Consider the following 16,601-nt stretch of genomic DNA (forward strand, 5'->3'; position numbering starts at 1 on the left):
TATCAAAGAGGGGTTTGCCGATTCATTTGTGGCATCTTCCTGAAAGAGAACCAACCTTTACAGAGAGCAAAAACATGCTGAATTTTTCTGGCTGGAAAGGAGCAGTGGTCAACTGTAAAAATGAGTTCTGAAAGGAAAGGCAGGAATGTCAGTGACTCATAACAACCAGAGGCATTGGGCAAGCACCCAGAGGAATACCAGTCAAGGCAGACTAATTTGCTATGATTTGGTTTCTCAGCCTGCTCGCCTATAATGTGCATGACTGCTTTTGGTTTTGTGGTTCTCCAAAGTGGTTTCTCTTGTGTTTGAGGCAGCTACACTTGCAACTTCTTAACTTTCCCTCAGCTATTGTTATATATGAACATTGAGTTTCCTCCAGAACAGGTGGGCCAGGTAAAGAGTCCAATCCAGGCAAGCTAAGAGCTTAACCTCAGATCCAGTTAGGAGTCCTTCATGCAGCTTCAGTTCCATTTGAACTCTAACTTCTATTGATTGCCTCCAGTGTTGGCCTGCAACCAGTTTAACAACCGGTTCTGTAAGTGTGTGCTTCACACACCTAACGTGCTTGCGCGCAGCATTTCAAAATACAGCAGTTTGAAGCTCAGCTGCTTACCTTCTAGGGCAGCCTGGGTAAGTAGAACAGCTGAGACACAGAAATCAGCTGTGTTGCATGACTCAGCTGAGCCAGAAAGAAGGAAATATAGGACAGGATAGGGTGGGGCCAGCTAATGGTCGGAACTACTGGTTCACTAGAACCGGTTCGAACCGGCAGAAGCCCACCACTGGTTGCCTCTCTTCATGATTAATAGAACAAAAGCATCTTTTTATATTATTGTGGACATTTCCAGACTTGCATAAAAAGGTCCCTCTAAACCCTGTCTGTTATAATCAGAATGATGCTGGGGCAGAGGGTGGATTATGTTGCTGGAATTTTCATTCTTACCTCCCAAAAGCTTTTGTTTCCAAACTCATGGCTGCAATTCATAATAAAACAGAATATTGGTATCTCTGTCCCTGACCTTTAACAAACATAGACAAATCTGGGTGTGCCCCAAGCTACATAAAAACTGAAGCTGACAACAATCAAAAGAATGCTCTCTCTCTTCCCAATTTATTTCCAGCAACTGACATTTTTTTCATCTTGTTCTTATTTTATCTTTCTCGGAGAGGTCAGCTTTATCCTAGAGACAATGCCTCTGATTTTGTATTTCCTGCCATCCATGGCTCCAGGTTGCAATTCTTTAACCTCAATGCCAAGAATTCTGTTCTTACAATCGGATATCTCAGTCTGATGTTTGAGATATCTTACGCATTACCTCCTATTGGCCATATGCAACAGAAGAACTGCAGCTTTCTTAAAGACATTACTCAGGCATAAGATTAATGGAGGGGAAATGTGTCCTATATGAACTGAGGTGTTTCTTATATCTTCCCCCCATTTTTCCATCAGCATGTCCTTGGTGATTAATAGAAATCAAAATTCCTTAAAACAGAATCATTTATTTTCCTTCCTAGTATTTTCCCACTGTTTTTACTGGGCATGTAAAAGATGGATGGTGTCCTAATTATTAGATCTGCCAATCCCAATTGCACTAAATAGTAAATGGACTATGTGTCCAATATATGTATGTATGTATGTATGTATGTATGTATGTATGTATATAGATATAGATATATAGATATAGATATTTGTTTTCTTAAGTTTTCGCGGGTACTTACATGTATGGCATTTGGCTTTGTTCGGGTATTTTCCCACGTCATAGTAGTTGTGCTTTTAAAGTTGTAGTGACGTTTCAGCAGAATCTCATCTGCCATCATCAGGCTTCTGTATAGTGTTCATCTGGATGAACAGATAGATACAGATACAGAAGCCTGATGATGGCAGATGAGATTCTGCTGAAACGTCGCTACAACTTTAAAAGCACAACTATTATGACGTGGGAAAATACCCGAACAAAGCCGAATGCCATACATATATAGATATAAAGATATATATGAAGATATATATATGAAGATGATGATGATGATGATAGATAGATAGATAGATTAAAAAAAACCACTCCATATGTCTTATCCTTACACCATCTGAAGATGTGCAAGTCAAAGACAGAATCTGAAAACCTAATCTTTTTCTCCAGCTATTCCCTAACTGGGACCAGTGTCCTAAAAGGCAGACAAGAAATGGACTTGAGTATGGCATTATCATTTGTTCAACATATAAATGAGTGTATTGTTAGATTTCAGATGTTTTTTTTTTTAATCATGTTTTTATTATTTTTTATAAATAACTCAAGAGGGTGAACATATATAATGCTTCTTCCTCCTCCTATTTTCCCTACAACTATAAAACTGTGAGATAAGTTGGGCTGAGAAAGAGTGACTGGCCCTCAGTCACCCAGCCAGCTTTACATGCCTAAAGGAGGAGTAGAATTCATGGTCCCCTGATTTCTAGGCCAACACTTTCAACGGATCAAACTGGCTCTCTTTTTTTGGAAAAAGAACAGACACATGCTCATGAGATGGTGAAAGGCAACTTAAAACTCCTAATGTTTATAAAATACATGTTTCACAAAATGTGATGGTCTGCTTATATTATTAATTCCACCAGACCATAATGTACTATGTTTCAGAAACAGTTTCTTAAAACAATAACACACTGAATGATAAACATGTGTTTATGTTTAATAGCAATTTGATTCAAAATGATCCACTGTGGCTATTCTTTCACTCTCTTTTACTTATTGAAAAATACTACATTCAAAAACAAACCATAAACTAGTAGTGAGCTTCTGAATGAATATAGACAATCATCTCTCCAGAACAAGTCATTATTAGATGGGTTTAGACCAATTGATATGTCTCTAACAGATTCTTCTAGACTGGAGGTATTACTGGAAATGTTCACTATATAACCCTAATTCTACAGAAATTCTTTGGGCACTCCAGAATCAGCTTAGAACCTTTGTTCTCACATCATTATCTGAGGTCAGCAGCTGCAATTTGTTTCTAGATAAACAGCAGTGTTTCTAACACACACATACACAAGCGTGTGCACATATATGCCTTTCTATTTTGCCTTCTAAACTCTGGTGGAGATATTTGTCTACATCTACAGATATCTAAGGGACGCAATGGCTCAGTGGCGAAGATGCTGAGCTTGTCGATCAGAAAGGTCGGCAGTTTGGCAATTCGAATCCCTAGCTACACGTAACAGAGTGAGCTCCCGTCACTTGTCCCAGCTTCTGCCAACCTAGCAGTTCGAAAGCAAGTAAAAATGCAAGTAGAAAAATAGGGATCACTTTGGTGGGCAGGTAACAGCACACCGTGTGCCTTCGGTGTTTAATCATGCCAGCCATATGACCACGGAGACGTCTTCGGACGGCGCTGGCTCTTTGGCTTTGTAACAGAGATGAGCACTGTCTCCTAGAACCGGAAACAACTAGCACGTATATGTGAGAGGAACCTTTACCTTTACCTTACAGCTATCTCTATGACCTATCCTTATCTATCTATCTATCTATCTATCTATCTATCTATCTATCTATCTATCTATCTATCTATCACTGTGTTTGTGCGTTTGTGTATGTGTATACACACAAGCATTTCAAATGCAAATAATGTAAACAGTTTTTTTTATAAAAAAAATCTCCTTAGATCAGGGGTGTCCAACCTTTCACCTTCCCTGGGCCACATTAGAAGATGAAAATTTGGTTTGGGCCGCACATAAAATAAAATAACAGTAACGATACCTGATCATCCAAAAAAAACCATAGAAAACATAGTTAACATATTAAATTTATTTGGAAATGAAGTTAGTGAGATGTTTTTATTATTTATTATTTATTAAAAATTATTTATTTTTTATCACGGTTTTTTTATCACAGTTTTTTTATCATGGTTTATTTTCCGGCCAAATTTTGCGGTGGTGGGGGGAGAAAGCTTGCCTGCCTCGTGCCTACCTCTCCTCCTGCAAATGGCCCGGCTGGATGAGACAGGACTGAAAGGCAGAAGCAGCAGCAGCGGCGGGGGCAGAAGCTTTCCCCTGCCACTGCTGCTGTCACTGCCACCGCCGCTGCCGCTTCTTCCCCTGCCACCACCGCCACTTCTGCCCCCGCCGCAGGGGCAGTGGTGGTGGGGGAAGAAGTGGTGGCGGGGGCAGAAGCGGCGGCGGGAGAAGAAGCGGCGGCAGCCGCGGCGGGGCAGCAGTGGTGGCGGGGGCAGAAGTGGCAGTGGGGGCAGAAGCGGCAGCGGGGGCAGAAGCGGCGGTGGTGGTGGCGGCGGCAACAGCAGGAGGTGGCACTCTTACGGCGCCTGCCGTTTCTTTTGCTGCTTGGCCTGGCGCTCGCCTTGCCCCGCCTCGCGCCTGCCTCTCCTCCTCCTCGCTGGCTCTGGCACAAAGGTTGGGGTGGGCACTGGGCCGCATTATGAGGTGACCTGGGCCGCATGCGGCCCCTGGGCCGCGGGTTGGACAAGCCTGCCTTAGATCTTTTAAAATGCATTTCTACATTTTTATCCCACCCATTGTACAGGAGCTCAAGGTGGTCTCTCCTCCTATTTTACCCCTTGAAATGGATTGGAGTAAAAGAGAATGACTGGCCCAAAACCACACAGTGAGGTTCCACAGCTGCAGGGGATCAGAATTTAGATCTTTTTGGAGCCAGTTCAACACCTTCACCACCACACCACACAACCTAATGGGGTGTTCATTTTTGTTCTAATGCCCTTTTAATATCTTTGCTTGTAACTTTTTAAAAAAGTTAATGTTCATCACTGTACATTTACTTTCTGAAGTTTTTAAGATGCACTAGTATCAATCTTTGTCTCTATCTAAATATTTCCGCTACATCTTAACAAAAGTGCTATGGCAAATTAGCACTTGCCTGGGGTGTTTTTAGATATATTTACATATTTTTCATATATATTTACCCATACTTTGGAGAAAGTATGGGTGGACATACAGTGGACATAAAATCCAACATAAAATGGCAATATGTAAACAACTAATTGCTCTGCAAATTTGCTTTCACACAGTAGCAAGTGTATCTTCTGAAGGTCACTGTACTAATAATGTGGCATGAATAGTTGGGACAGTAAATTATCAAGGTCACTTCACACACAAACACGTGCACAGCACACATTGCCACGGCAGCGTAATTCATTACTTTCATTGCTTGCCAACTGCGCTGAGATTTGAACTAGTTAACTCAGATGAACTTAGCTGCGGGGTGGGGGGGCGGAGGGAAGAAAGCTTATACAGTACACCAATGGTCTAAAGAGAGATACTCTGAGATAGAGTCCTGAAATGGCTTTGCAAACCTCCGGTACCGTAATACAATGCATTCTAAGTAAAAACCCTTCTGATTAACATTAACATTTTCAGCGGTGAGATTCAAATTTTTTTACTACCGGTTCTGTGGGCGCGGCTTGATAGGCGTGGCAGGGGAAGGACACTGTAAAATATCCAGTCAGAGGTGGTATTTGCCGGTTTTCCAAACTACTCAACATTTCCACTACCGGTTCTCCAGAACTGGTCAGAACCTGCCGAATACCCACCTCTGCATGGGAGATCATTGAGGGCCCCTATGAATAGCCTCCCCCAGTTTTTCAAAAGCGGATGGAACCATAAGCCTAGCAACAATAAGTTCTGGAAGAAAAAGAAGGAAGAGGAAGGAGGAGGAGATGGAGAAAGTTCAAGTTCAGTTAAGAACATCTCCATGGTCCTTTTTCTGTTAGGGTTCAACAAAAGCTGCCTAGTGTTAGCTCAACTATATATATAAATAAAATAAATAAATTATAAACAGCAGCAGCACCAGGCATTTTGATCACAATGCAAGGATGAGGAATCTAATTTAATATATGCATGTGAAAAAGTACAGAAATTACACTAGGAAAACTAGGACTTCTTCCTAGCTGATTTCAAGTCAAAAGAAAAAAGGGCCGGTGGGGGATGCCAGCCTGCTGTTGATGTGGCTCATTAAAATGCTGGTTGAAAAGATACGATTCTTTTTGCATTGGAGCAGCAATAAACTGAGCCTCTGTTCTGTCTTTTTTGCACAAGACCGTATTCTCTGTTTACACTCCCGTTCCTTACTACCACTCAAAAGCACATAAGGCACACTATAAGCCTTTCCCCCGGGGAAGCAGAACCTGCCTGTGCTGTCTGTGTGTTTATTCTGTGGAGGTTCACTGCTTCCCCCACCTCTGCCTCTGTATTTTATCTCTTCTGCAGCTCAAGTTCAGTGACATACTGAACAGACAACCCTAGTCATAACATTTGGGCACTTGCCTTTCACAGTGACTAATCCCCGGATTGATCTTTTCCAGCTGGAAGCTGAAATAACTACAGAATTGCAATGAACTTTCTTTGGCACGACGTCCAAAGCGGAAATGCTGAGTCGAAGACTTGTTATTCAAGAGGTGACCCTGAAGTTGCAACTTGGCCCTCGTGGGGGTCTGGCTTAACCTGTTGAGTTTTTCCCTAGTCCAGCTTTTCAATGGAAAAATATGCTGCCCTGCCCTGTGTGTGTGTATATAAATCAGCACGTGGCAGCAGCTGGATGACCTGTCTGGGCTCAGAAGCTAAGCATGGTCAAGTTGGTTATCTTTTCAAAGGGAGCCAACCAGGAAATACTTAGGCAATGGCTAAACTGGAAAGTTGGGGGTGTGAAAAATCAGAAATTGCTGCCACATTATTGCAAAAAAACAAAAAACAAACCCTGAATGGATTTGTCCCTAAAGTCACCAGCAAGTTTGATCAGTAGGAGATGCTATGTCCAGGCCAGTTTTAACTTCTTCTTTCCCAGCATTCTAATGGATGCTTCCCTCTTTATCTCTCTCTCTTTTTTAATCCTCTTTAACCTTATAGCCAGTGATCCAGTCAGCATCCCAAAATAGTCAATCTAATTGGCCATCTCACTTTGTCACAAGTCACCATCTCAGATCAGTATTTCAGGAGCTTCATAAGCAGAGAAAAAGGATATTGTAGCCTTGAAGGCCCTTCCTTCTAATTCCCAGTATATTTGTCCTTTTAGATACATTTTTGTTCTTCCTTATAGGCGTGACCCCCATGAGCCAACATTCTCTCCTGAAATCATTTCTGGCCTTACCTGTTTGCTATGTCTTGAAGACCAGGTACCTGCTTCAGCTTATGATGATTCTTGGGAGAACAGTGAATGGAAGTTTGATTTTATTTTTTTTCTTTTACAAAACTCATTTTTGTTATTTTTCAATAAGTATATGGAAAGTGTGTATGTTGACATCTAAGCAGTTATAGATCATGGGGAGTCCATATTCAATTTTGACAGAAGTCCCTCCTTGTGGCTTTGATGCTGGGAGAAGAACGCAATTTCTAGACATCTTTTTATGATGCCATTTTAAAAAGCACAGTCCAAAGCTAGTCCAAATTAGGTGTTGCGGTCCTAAATTTGGGGCTTTTTCCAAAGACAATTTCTGTCAGAATCATGTTTACCAGTTCAGTAACAAGATGAACAGAATAGATTGGATCCTCTTTCTGTTTTGAAATATTTTTCAAACATTCTAAAAACATATTTGGTTGCATTTTATTTTAACTATTACCCGCCCTCCTCCCAAGTTGGGCAGGATATGGCTTGAACTATAGAGCTTAAACTAGTCTGCCAAGCAAGGCATGTTTAACATGCTACCATAGCAACAGGTTATCTTATTCAAGCAGACACAATTCTTCTTTTCCTAGTGAATTCCAGTAATGGGCTCATTCTAGCACACTTCATTGGTGTCATCTGTCACACAAGCTCTTGTCTAAAATGAATAGCCTTTTGATAGTTTAACTTTCTCTACATTCTAATGGAAGTGTAAATAAACAAGCAAGGAAACAAGCAAGTATTTGTACTCTTTGTTAGAAGAATAGTTTGACATATAGCTCCAGTGACATTAAAGTAGAAAGTTGTAATGAGCTGTTTTTCATTACTCCAAGATCCTTCTTCCAAAGAGACTCTTATCTTCATTTCCGCATGCTCTGTTTTATTAAAAAATGTGCTTCTCATTTTCCAGATCCCTTGGCTGTACAAGTGGACAGGATGAAAAAAGAAACTTCATTTCTATAACTACTTCTGTCTCATTTGGAACCTTAAGCGGAATGCATCAATACCTTAACATAAGCTTCTCCTTTTGATCATAACTTCTATTCAATGTAGGTGAAGTTAGAGGATGGCTTGTATCATATCAACATAGTAGCAAAAATGAAGTAAGCTATAGAAATCAAATATGAATGTTTATATCAGCACTACTATCCACCAGCAGTACTTGCTGAATTAGAATGTCCTGGGAAAATCATCCTCTACAAACTGCATTATGATGTAATTTCTCATATTTTTCATCTCTTAAGATGAAGGTTAAGTTGTGACCAACCCAAGGGTGTAGTGCTCATCTCCAATTTTCAGTCGAGGGTGCCTGAAGACTTTCCATCATCATGTGGTCAGCATGAAAATATGAAATACTGCTACTTTCCCACCGAAGTGGTACCCACTGTATTTATCTACTCTCATTTGCATGCATTTGAACTGCTAGGTTGGCAGGAGCTGGGGCAAGTAACGGGAACTCACCCTGTTGTGTGGCAGTCATGTCTCGAACCTGGACTGTCAGCTTTCCAGTTGACAGGCACAGTGTCTTTATTTCCCAATGTGGTACCCTACAGTTGTGTTGCATTCAAAATAAGATAGCACTACTACGTAGAATCTTAGAAAATAATGAATATATAAAGATGTATTTCTTTTCCTTTTTTATTATTATATCTATAAAATGTTTCTAGGATAGATTTGGGAGGATTATATGAATTGTTACAAAATAAACTAAGTAAATTATAGTTATCTTGCAAGGTATGAATGAACAAAATTATAGTCAAATGACTGATTAATAATGATACTAGGGTATTTAATTTTTGATTGATGATATGAATTATTATGCAGTGTAACTGTAATTGAGACTATGAAATGGATGCACAAAAAATTTGTAAACCAACTGACACACTGCTTGTACATTTATAGAAGAAAGTTGGATGTTTTTATGTTTTGTTTGTTTTTGTTTGTCTTTAAAAATCAATAAAATTGACAAAAAAAAATAAGATAGCACTACTGTTAAGGCTGTCGCCTTATGTATATAATTTGTGCGTAAACCCATTAAACACCCTTAGGGAAGAATTTCTGAATAGGTCTGGGCTATATCACTGGGCTATGGAACTGGGCTATAGAACTGTGTTATACTGAGACACACCAGTTATTTGTTTACTCAATATTATTAACAGGAATTGTAGGTTTCCAGAGTTTCAGAAAGGGCTTTTCTATATGAAAGCCCATGCTCTACCTCTAAATTCCTCCCTGGCTGAAGGAGACCTTGGATGATGCTAAAAAGAAAAGGGAATATTAACCCAAATAAAATCCAAATCTAGAAATGTTGCTATCTTGGTTTGGCCACTTCTCTACAGCCATACTTATAGTGTATGTGGAGTGATGCAACATACACTCAGATTGTTCACAATCCATTCCAAACAAAGTAGACTGGTTAAACTCCTTTCACATAAAAGTAATAGATAGAGTTTCATTTTCCTTTTTTCTTTGGCAATATTTTTAGGAAGTTTAGAAGAGAATTTTGGCTCAGCATTATTTTAACTAACATGACTTCACTACCTATCCCCTAGAGCCAGAAACGACTAGCACGTATGTGCGAGGGGAACCTTTATCTTTACCTACTCAAATCTGCTGTCCAGGTGCTGTTGACAGGCAACTTCAAAGCCACTTAAATGCTTAGAACTGATGGTCAATCCTTCCAACAGAGCATGCTTTCAAACAGAGAATTACTCTTTCAAAATCTCTCAAAGGAGGGCCATCCTCAATAAAATAGGATAAGTGTCAACAGTTGTGTGAATGACCAGGGCTAATATCCTTAGTAGGACTCTGCAATTTTACTAAGCATAAGATCAAGGTGACTTTTGAAAAGTATATCCTTTTTTCAGTTACCATAGCTTACCTCTCCTCGGGTGCAAGGAACCACATCGGAATATCTGGAAGTACAAAGAGATCCTTCTTCACTGTTATCATCTGGAAGCCCAAATGTAGCTGTACAATTGACAGCAAAATATTTGTAAGGTCTCCAGGTCTGCCCATAGTCCTGGGACCTCTCTAGTACCATGGCTGCTGGCCGGGGTGACTTAAAGACTACAATGACATGAGTGAGGTAGAACTCTGTTTCCAGATCCAGCCTGATTTCTTCTCTGTGCACCCCTTGGGCGGACTGCCACCAGGAACCAGGATGCAGGAAGAAGTCATCAGTCATTTCTTCAGGATGATGGGAGTTATTAGGCTGGTTGGCATTGCATTTGGTACACTTGGGCATTCCGCAGGAGCCATGGTGCAGGTTGTGCTCTGGATAAAAACAGTAGAGTTCTGTGCTGTTCTGTCCACAAGTGGTAAGTGTAGTTGGTATCCTGCCTGTCGCAAGATTTCCCACTGCAGGATTGCAGGAATGCCCATCACAACGGAAAGTCCGCGGCTTCATTGAACCTGCAAGGACAGAGGGATGACAAACCAATTCACTCCACTGTTCTGTTCCACCTGCTTCCTCAAACGCTTCCTGAACACTTAAGGTCATACTATTTCATGGCTCCCTATCCTGCCTGCCTGCCTATCTTTCATGTTGATGGGTGGCTATTAAAGACAGTGGTTGGTTGATATTGGGTTTTTGAAAATGCTGAGCTATTTGAAATCCTTTATTTTAGAAGCAGGGTCCATGATGTGAAATCGGTGGAGATATCTAATGAGAGTTACTGAGCAGAAACAATGGGAGTAAGAGAATAAAACAAGTGTAAAAAATCTGCAAGGTGTGAACAACTCTTTGAGGGAAAGTTGCTAATTGGGTGCTAGCACTCAACTTTGGAGGATCCTGGATGAAGTGAATTATCTGGACCCTTTTCGGTAAGAATTAATGTCATGTTATAGCACTGAGGTAGCATTGGTTGTGCTTGTGGATGACCTGGGATGAAAATGATGAATCCACCCTGCCATCCTGAATGTTTTAGAAATGTTGAATGGTTTCCTCTTGGACTGGTTCTGGAGATTGGGAGTGGAGGATGTGTTTTGTGTTGATTCTTCTTCTTCTGGGGCTAGGTCCAGGGGTGGGATTCTACCAGTTCAGACTGGTTCAGTCCGAACTCCTTGCCCCGAAGATCAGCTGTCTCTGAACCAGTTCACTGCAACGAGCATGTAGGCCCACCCACCCACCCTGCTCATTCCTGTCCTTTACTTCCTTTGTTTAGAACACATCTGATTCATGCAGCAGAGCAGTTTGCCCGTGCCTGAGCTGTTTTCTTCACAGGGACTGCTGTAGAAGGTAAGTATTAGAGCTGTTTGTAGTGCGGAGCATGCGCGCAAAATGCCCATTTGACGTGAAGAGTGCGAGCGCTGAACCGGTTGTTATAGCGGTGGAATCCCACCCCTGTCTAGTTCCAGTCAGTGTTCCTGGGCTGAAGAGAGGAGAGGGTCAAGCCCAAGGCTTCTAATGTTATGGGGGTACTCAGAGCTTGGGTCCTTTGCCTCTCCACCTTGGAAAAGAAAGGAATCGAAGCAGGGGTGTGAAACTGGTGGTACGTGGGCCGGATGGGTCATGCACAGGCCACACCCATCCCAGCTCTGTGATGGGAAAAAACATCACGAAATGTCATGCGATGGCAATGTGAGGCCACGAGTTTGACACCTATGAACTAAAGGGGACAAAAGCAGACCACAGATTTGGGTTGTATATATCTATCTCTCTGTCTCTCTCTATCAGTCTACTTCTCTATATATTGAACCGAATCTGTGGTTTTTTTTCTTTTAGTTTCTGTAAATGTGTGCGTGTGTGAGAGAGAGGGGGAGAGAGGGAGAGGTGCAGTAAAACATTTAACCTGGGGGCCAATCAAAATTGGCAGCAATGTATTGATGTTCATTCAGATTACTTCTGCTAAATTGTGTTGAGCATGAAACACCAGTCAGTTCTGTGATGTTTCTTATTCCTTATATGGAGGAATGGAGAGAGAGAAGAGGTAACAAATTAGGACATATTACTGATTCCAATAAAGGAGAATATTTGTAGTTCAGGTTTGAAATAAGGGGTCCTTGATGTTCTCTGACCTCGATTGTTTTCTTGCAGACATTTCATTACCCAAACTAGGGAACATCATCAGTGCTAGTGATTAGACTAGATAGTGCTAGACTACTCTACCTTAGATTAGCGTTGATGTTACCTGGTTTGGGTAACGAAATGTCTGCAAAAAAAAAAAAAAAAGCTCAGACAGCACCAAAAACCTCTGGTTTAAATCTACTCATTTCCAGAAATCAATAAGCCTATTGTATTTACAAAAGATTGCTTGAGAAAACAGTAAAGAAGCACCTTAAGAGTAGAAGATTGGGGGGAAATGTACATGGAGAAGAGCAGATTCTATACTTCGGCTTGTGCAAATGGAAATCTTCTTTGTGATCCTCTGATTTAAGGTGTAAAGCCACTATGGGTGAGTAAGATGCATTCCAGATGCATAAGGTTCTAACCCAACAGAAACTTTTGCACGAAAACTTTGTTTCGCAAGGAAACCTGCCTAGGTACTAATAAGAATGACCAAGGGCAAGAGATGAATGGAGGTAAAAGTGATGAAGGTACATGTTTCACCACTTAAACCAGCAAACCAGCCAACAAGCAAGCCAACTTTCCACCACCACCCATTCTTATGGATGAGATCTCTCTTAAGTTTCCTAGTTTTTACCTCGTACAACAGAATCAGAGTCAGTTTGGTTTAGTTAAGCACCAGGCTAGAAATCAGGAAACTCTGAATTCAGGTCCCACCTTAGCTATGAAAGCCATCTGGGTGACCCTGAACCAGCCCCTCAAGAAGGCAAGGGGCAAATGCCTTCTGAAAAAAAGGTGTCAAGAAAACTGCAAGGACTAGCCCCATGATGGCGAACCTATGGCACGCGTGCCACAGGTGGCACGCAGAGCCATTTGTGCAGGCACGCAAGCTCCTGGCAAACTTACCTCACTGCGCATGTGCACGTCTCCCAGCTGATTTTCAGGCCTTTTTCAGCCTGCCAGAGGCTTGAGGGAAGCCTCTGCAGGCTTTGCAGGATGAAAAATAGGCCCATTTCATCACTTCCTGTATTTCCGGAAATAGCGGAAGTGACAAAACGGGCCCATTTTTCAGCCAGCAAAAGCCTGCAGAGGCTTCCCTCAAGCCTCTGGCAGGCAAAAAGGCCTCAAACAGGCCGAAAATCAGCTGGAAGGTACAGTGCGGATAAGGGGGCAGCAGCGGGGGGAAATCATGCATGCATACACAGGGGGCATGGTGGGGCGTGTGCATTGCCTTCTCGGTGCTGGCACACGAGCACACACGCGAGCGCACTATTTTGGGCACAGGAGCCCAAAAAGGTTAGCCACCACTGGACTAGTCCAAGCATCACCACAAGTCAAAAACTGACTTAAAGACACAGGACAGGACAAGAAATAAATAAGTAAACAGTTCCTGTTGAACCCTTGCATGGCTAAGAACAGAAGTAGAATACAGGGAAAAGATGGTTGTGGGGGAAGGGTTGGTTCAAATGATGGGGTTAAGAGCCTCACATTGGAAAAAAATCGATGTGATTGCTTGGCTTCCCAATCAGGCAGCCCATCCATCACTCACTTATTCCCTGAAATGTGGGGTCACAGTCATGGGGCAGTATGGATGAAGGGATAGAAGCAACTTGGGACCTAGCCTGAATACCAAATGGGGCTCTTTGAATAATTCATAGAAAGGATAAACAATCAAGATTGTAGCGTATTTTTCTTCTCTGGGCCCCAGGTGCTGCATGTCATTGAGAATTTGGCTCTTGATTGATGGCTTGTTCAATAATCCCTGCTCCTTGGCTATTTATGTATTTATTCCACAGTCTCCAGGGGGCTGTTCAGAGGGGTGGCTGCTTGCTGGAGGTGGCTTGATTAAAGAGAGGCTCCACTGAGGGTGAGTCACACAGCTGGAAAAGCAAAACTGGGCAACCTCGTCCATGGGTGATGGCTGAAAGAAATAGACAATTCCAATGATGGACATTAAAGTGTTAACTAGTAAATAGGTGGTTTGTTATCCTTTTGGAAATCATATGTTGCACGCAAACAATTGGAAAAGAAAGCTGAAGTGTTCATACTGAATTCAGCTGCCTATACGTACATTCAGGAAGAAAGATGTTTGCAATCATCACTGGTGTAGGACCCTACAGATTTTCAGCAGTCAAGTGTGCTTTACTTTATTTTTCTTCAATGAAAAACCATTTAGTTTTGTGGGTTTGTTCATTGTTAAGTACATTTCTCCAGATGATGCAGGAAAATGATTTAAAAAGCAAAAACAAAGGGTGGCCTGACTATTATTGTATGGTCTGTGTTCTTTTGTGTTGGTTTTCATGAGAATTTCTATTGACAGTATGTTTTAAATTTATTTATTTTTTAAATCTTCCAGGTAACTCTAGTTGGATTTGCACTGTAGGTTTAGAACTTGGGTGTTGTTTTAAAAACCCTGCCTTTATAATGTTCTAGACTTGCTAGGTTTTGGAGAAACTGATAGACTATATACAGCAATAACAATAGCACTTAGACTTATATACCGCTACATAATGCTTCACAGCTCTCTCTGGGTGGTTTACAGAGTCAGCATGTTTCCTCCAACAATCTGACTCCTCATTTTACCGACCTTGGAAGGATGGAAGGCTGAGTCAACCTTGAGCCAATCAGGACTGAACCGTTGGCAGGATCAAACTGCTTGACAGTGAGCAGTGAGTTAGCCTGCATTCTAATCACTGTGCCACCACATATAAGGATGACAGCACAATGTTAAACATTTCAGAGGATAGTATTCTCTTGAATTGGATATCCAGTACATGGAACTTAATAACTGGACAATATAAATGGTTTCTCTGAACTATTACTGTAACTAAAAGACTGATATTGCAACATTAGAAAGATAAATATATGTCCTCATTATTCAATGGATTGAAGGATTGATTTTGCTTGCTCCTTGGAAGCAGATTGCCTAGAGGTTGACTTTGTATGGCTAAACATATGGAATATGGGATTCATTTATACAAAATAGTAGGTTTAAAAAAGCATGATAATTATATAAGTGTACCAGAAGTCTGTGTGTTTGTGTGTGTGTGTGTGTGTGTGTGTGTGTGTGTGTATGTATTTACAGAATGTTTGCATTAATTATATACAGAATTGTAAGTGTATAATTCTGTATATAATTAATAATGTTACAATATGTAGCATGTTATATTCTGTTTTTTTTTTCCTGTTATTTTTTTTACTTTTTAAGCACCTGTTATGCATTTTCTATTATGTCTGTACTTTTGCTTTGAAACTTGTTTCCTTGTTATTACTCTTAAAAGCAATAACATTTATATTAAAAAGTAAGCCCACTTATAAGTACTGTTGTATTTTGGATCTGCTTCCTTGATTGTCCTATCCTTGCTATTTAATACCGTATATTTCAACTGTATCAATGCACTGAAGTTAATTTAAAATTTAAAAGAATAACCTAAAGGGAACTACATCAGAAGGCAAAGTGGGTATAATATGAAGGTATGGTAGGTATGGTAAGTACTATGTGTAAATCAGATCTTGTAAAGGAGAAAAAAAATGTCAGGTGGGTCCAATCAGGCAAATGGAAAGGTTACACTCTCTCACTCACTTGTCCATCAAGAATGCACAGGTGAGAGGTGGACAGATTAACAGATTAAGTTGGAAGGGACCTTGTAGGTCATGTAGTCCAACCCCCCACCCAAGCAGATGGTAGTCCAGTCTCTTCTTGAAAGCTTCCAGTGATGAAGCTGGAATTGCCAGTGAGGGAAACAGTCCAAGATGGGAAGAAGCATGTAACAGTGTAGAATCACAATGACACAGATCTAGTTGGGGAGAAGAGCAGAGACAGATGTGACATACAGCTAGAATGCCAACTTTTTAATTCTTATCCACTGAAGGCAAATGTTTGAGAAAATAAATGTGATACTTCAAAGCTGCTTGTATGAGATTTCAGTTTCTATGTATAATTATATCTACTTGGGAGACAGAGAGTTCCGGGATCACTTATCAAAATAAAAACTGCTTGCCCTGGATGTGCCATACATAACATTTGGCAAATAAACACCCCTCCCACAGAGGTAAGCATTGTTTTATAGAGCTTTCCCCCTGTAGAAATAAGCTCTCTTCAGAAATAAGCAGCACTTGTTAATGTTTAGAAAAGGAGTGGAAAGTTTTTATTATTTAAAGAGGCATTCAGGATGAGATATGGAAGATGCATGTGCCTAGGAAGTACAGGGGTGCTGTTCACGAAGTGGTCACATTTATTGTTATCGTCTTCATTGTGTTAATTAGATTTTCATGTAGAGTGGTGTTTACTGCAGACCACTTATATAAGCAGCTTCAATTTTTTTTAATTGAAATGGTACAAAAACACTGGTAATAAAAGGGGACTAGAAAACTTCCTAGAGAATAAGGTTATCACGGGCTTCTCATCGCGATGGTTTTATTGTGTAATAATGTTGGTGGGAAAACGTGAGGGACAATTATGTCCTCATGTCCTA

The 16,601-nt window shown here is 40.9% G+C and overlaps 1 protein-coding gene and 2 long non-coding RNA genes across 4 annotated transcripts in view; 1 reads left to right on the plus strand and 2 right to left on the minus strand.

Annotated features, from left to right (window-relative positions):
• LOC148126838 (uncharacterized) overlaps positions 1-16,601 on the minus strand; it is a 185,219-nt gene that overhangs the window by 95,446 nt on the left and 73,172 nt on the right. The window lies entirely within an intron of this gene.
• Positions 1-16,601, plus strand: part of LOC148126839 (uncharacterized) — a 400,892-nt gene that overhangs the window by 69,402 nt on the left and 314,889 nt on the right. The window lies entirely within an intron of this gene.
• The window catches only part of LOC113451736 (netrin-4-like), a 60,360-nt gene that overhangs the window by 38,776 nt on the left and 4,983 nt on the right, over positions 1-16,601 (minus strand). For both annotated transcript variants that reach the window (XM_087923763.1, XM_026723131.2), the window contains exon 2: positions 10,000-10,532. In XM_087923763.1, the coding sequence (XP_087779889.1) occupies positions 10,000-10,532 (533 nt within the window). The remainder of the gene's footprint in view (positions 1-9,999; positions 10,533-16,601) is intronic.

The sequence above is a fragment of the Pseudonaja textilis genome, chromosome 2 (genome assembly GCF_049901715.1).
Source record: "Pseudonaja textilis isolate UNSWEBS1 chromosome 2, rPseTex1.2, whole genome shotgun sequence".
Classification (NCBI taxonomy): domain Eukaryota; kingdom Metazoa; phylum Chordata; class Lepidosauria; order Squamata; family Elapidae; genus Pseudonaja; species Pseudonaja textilis.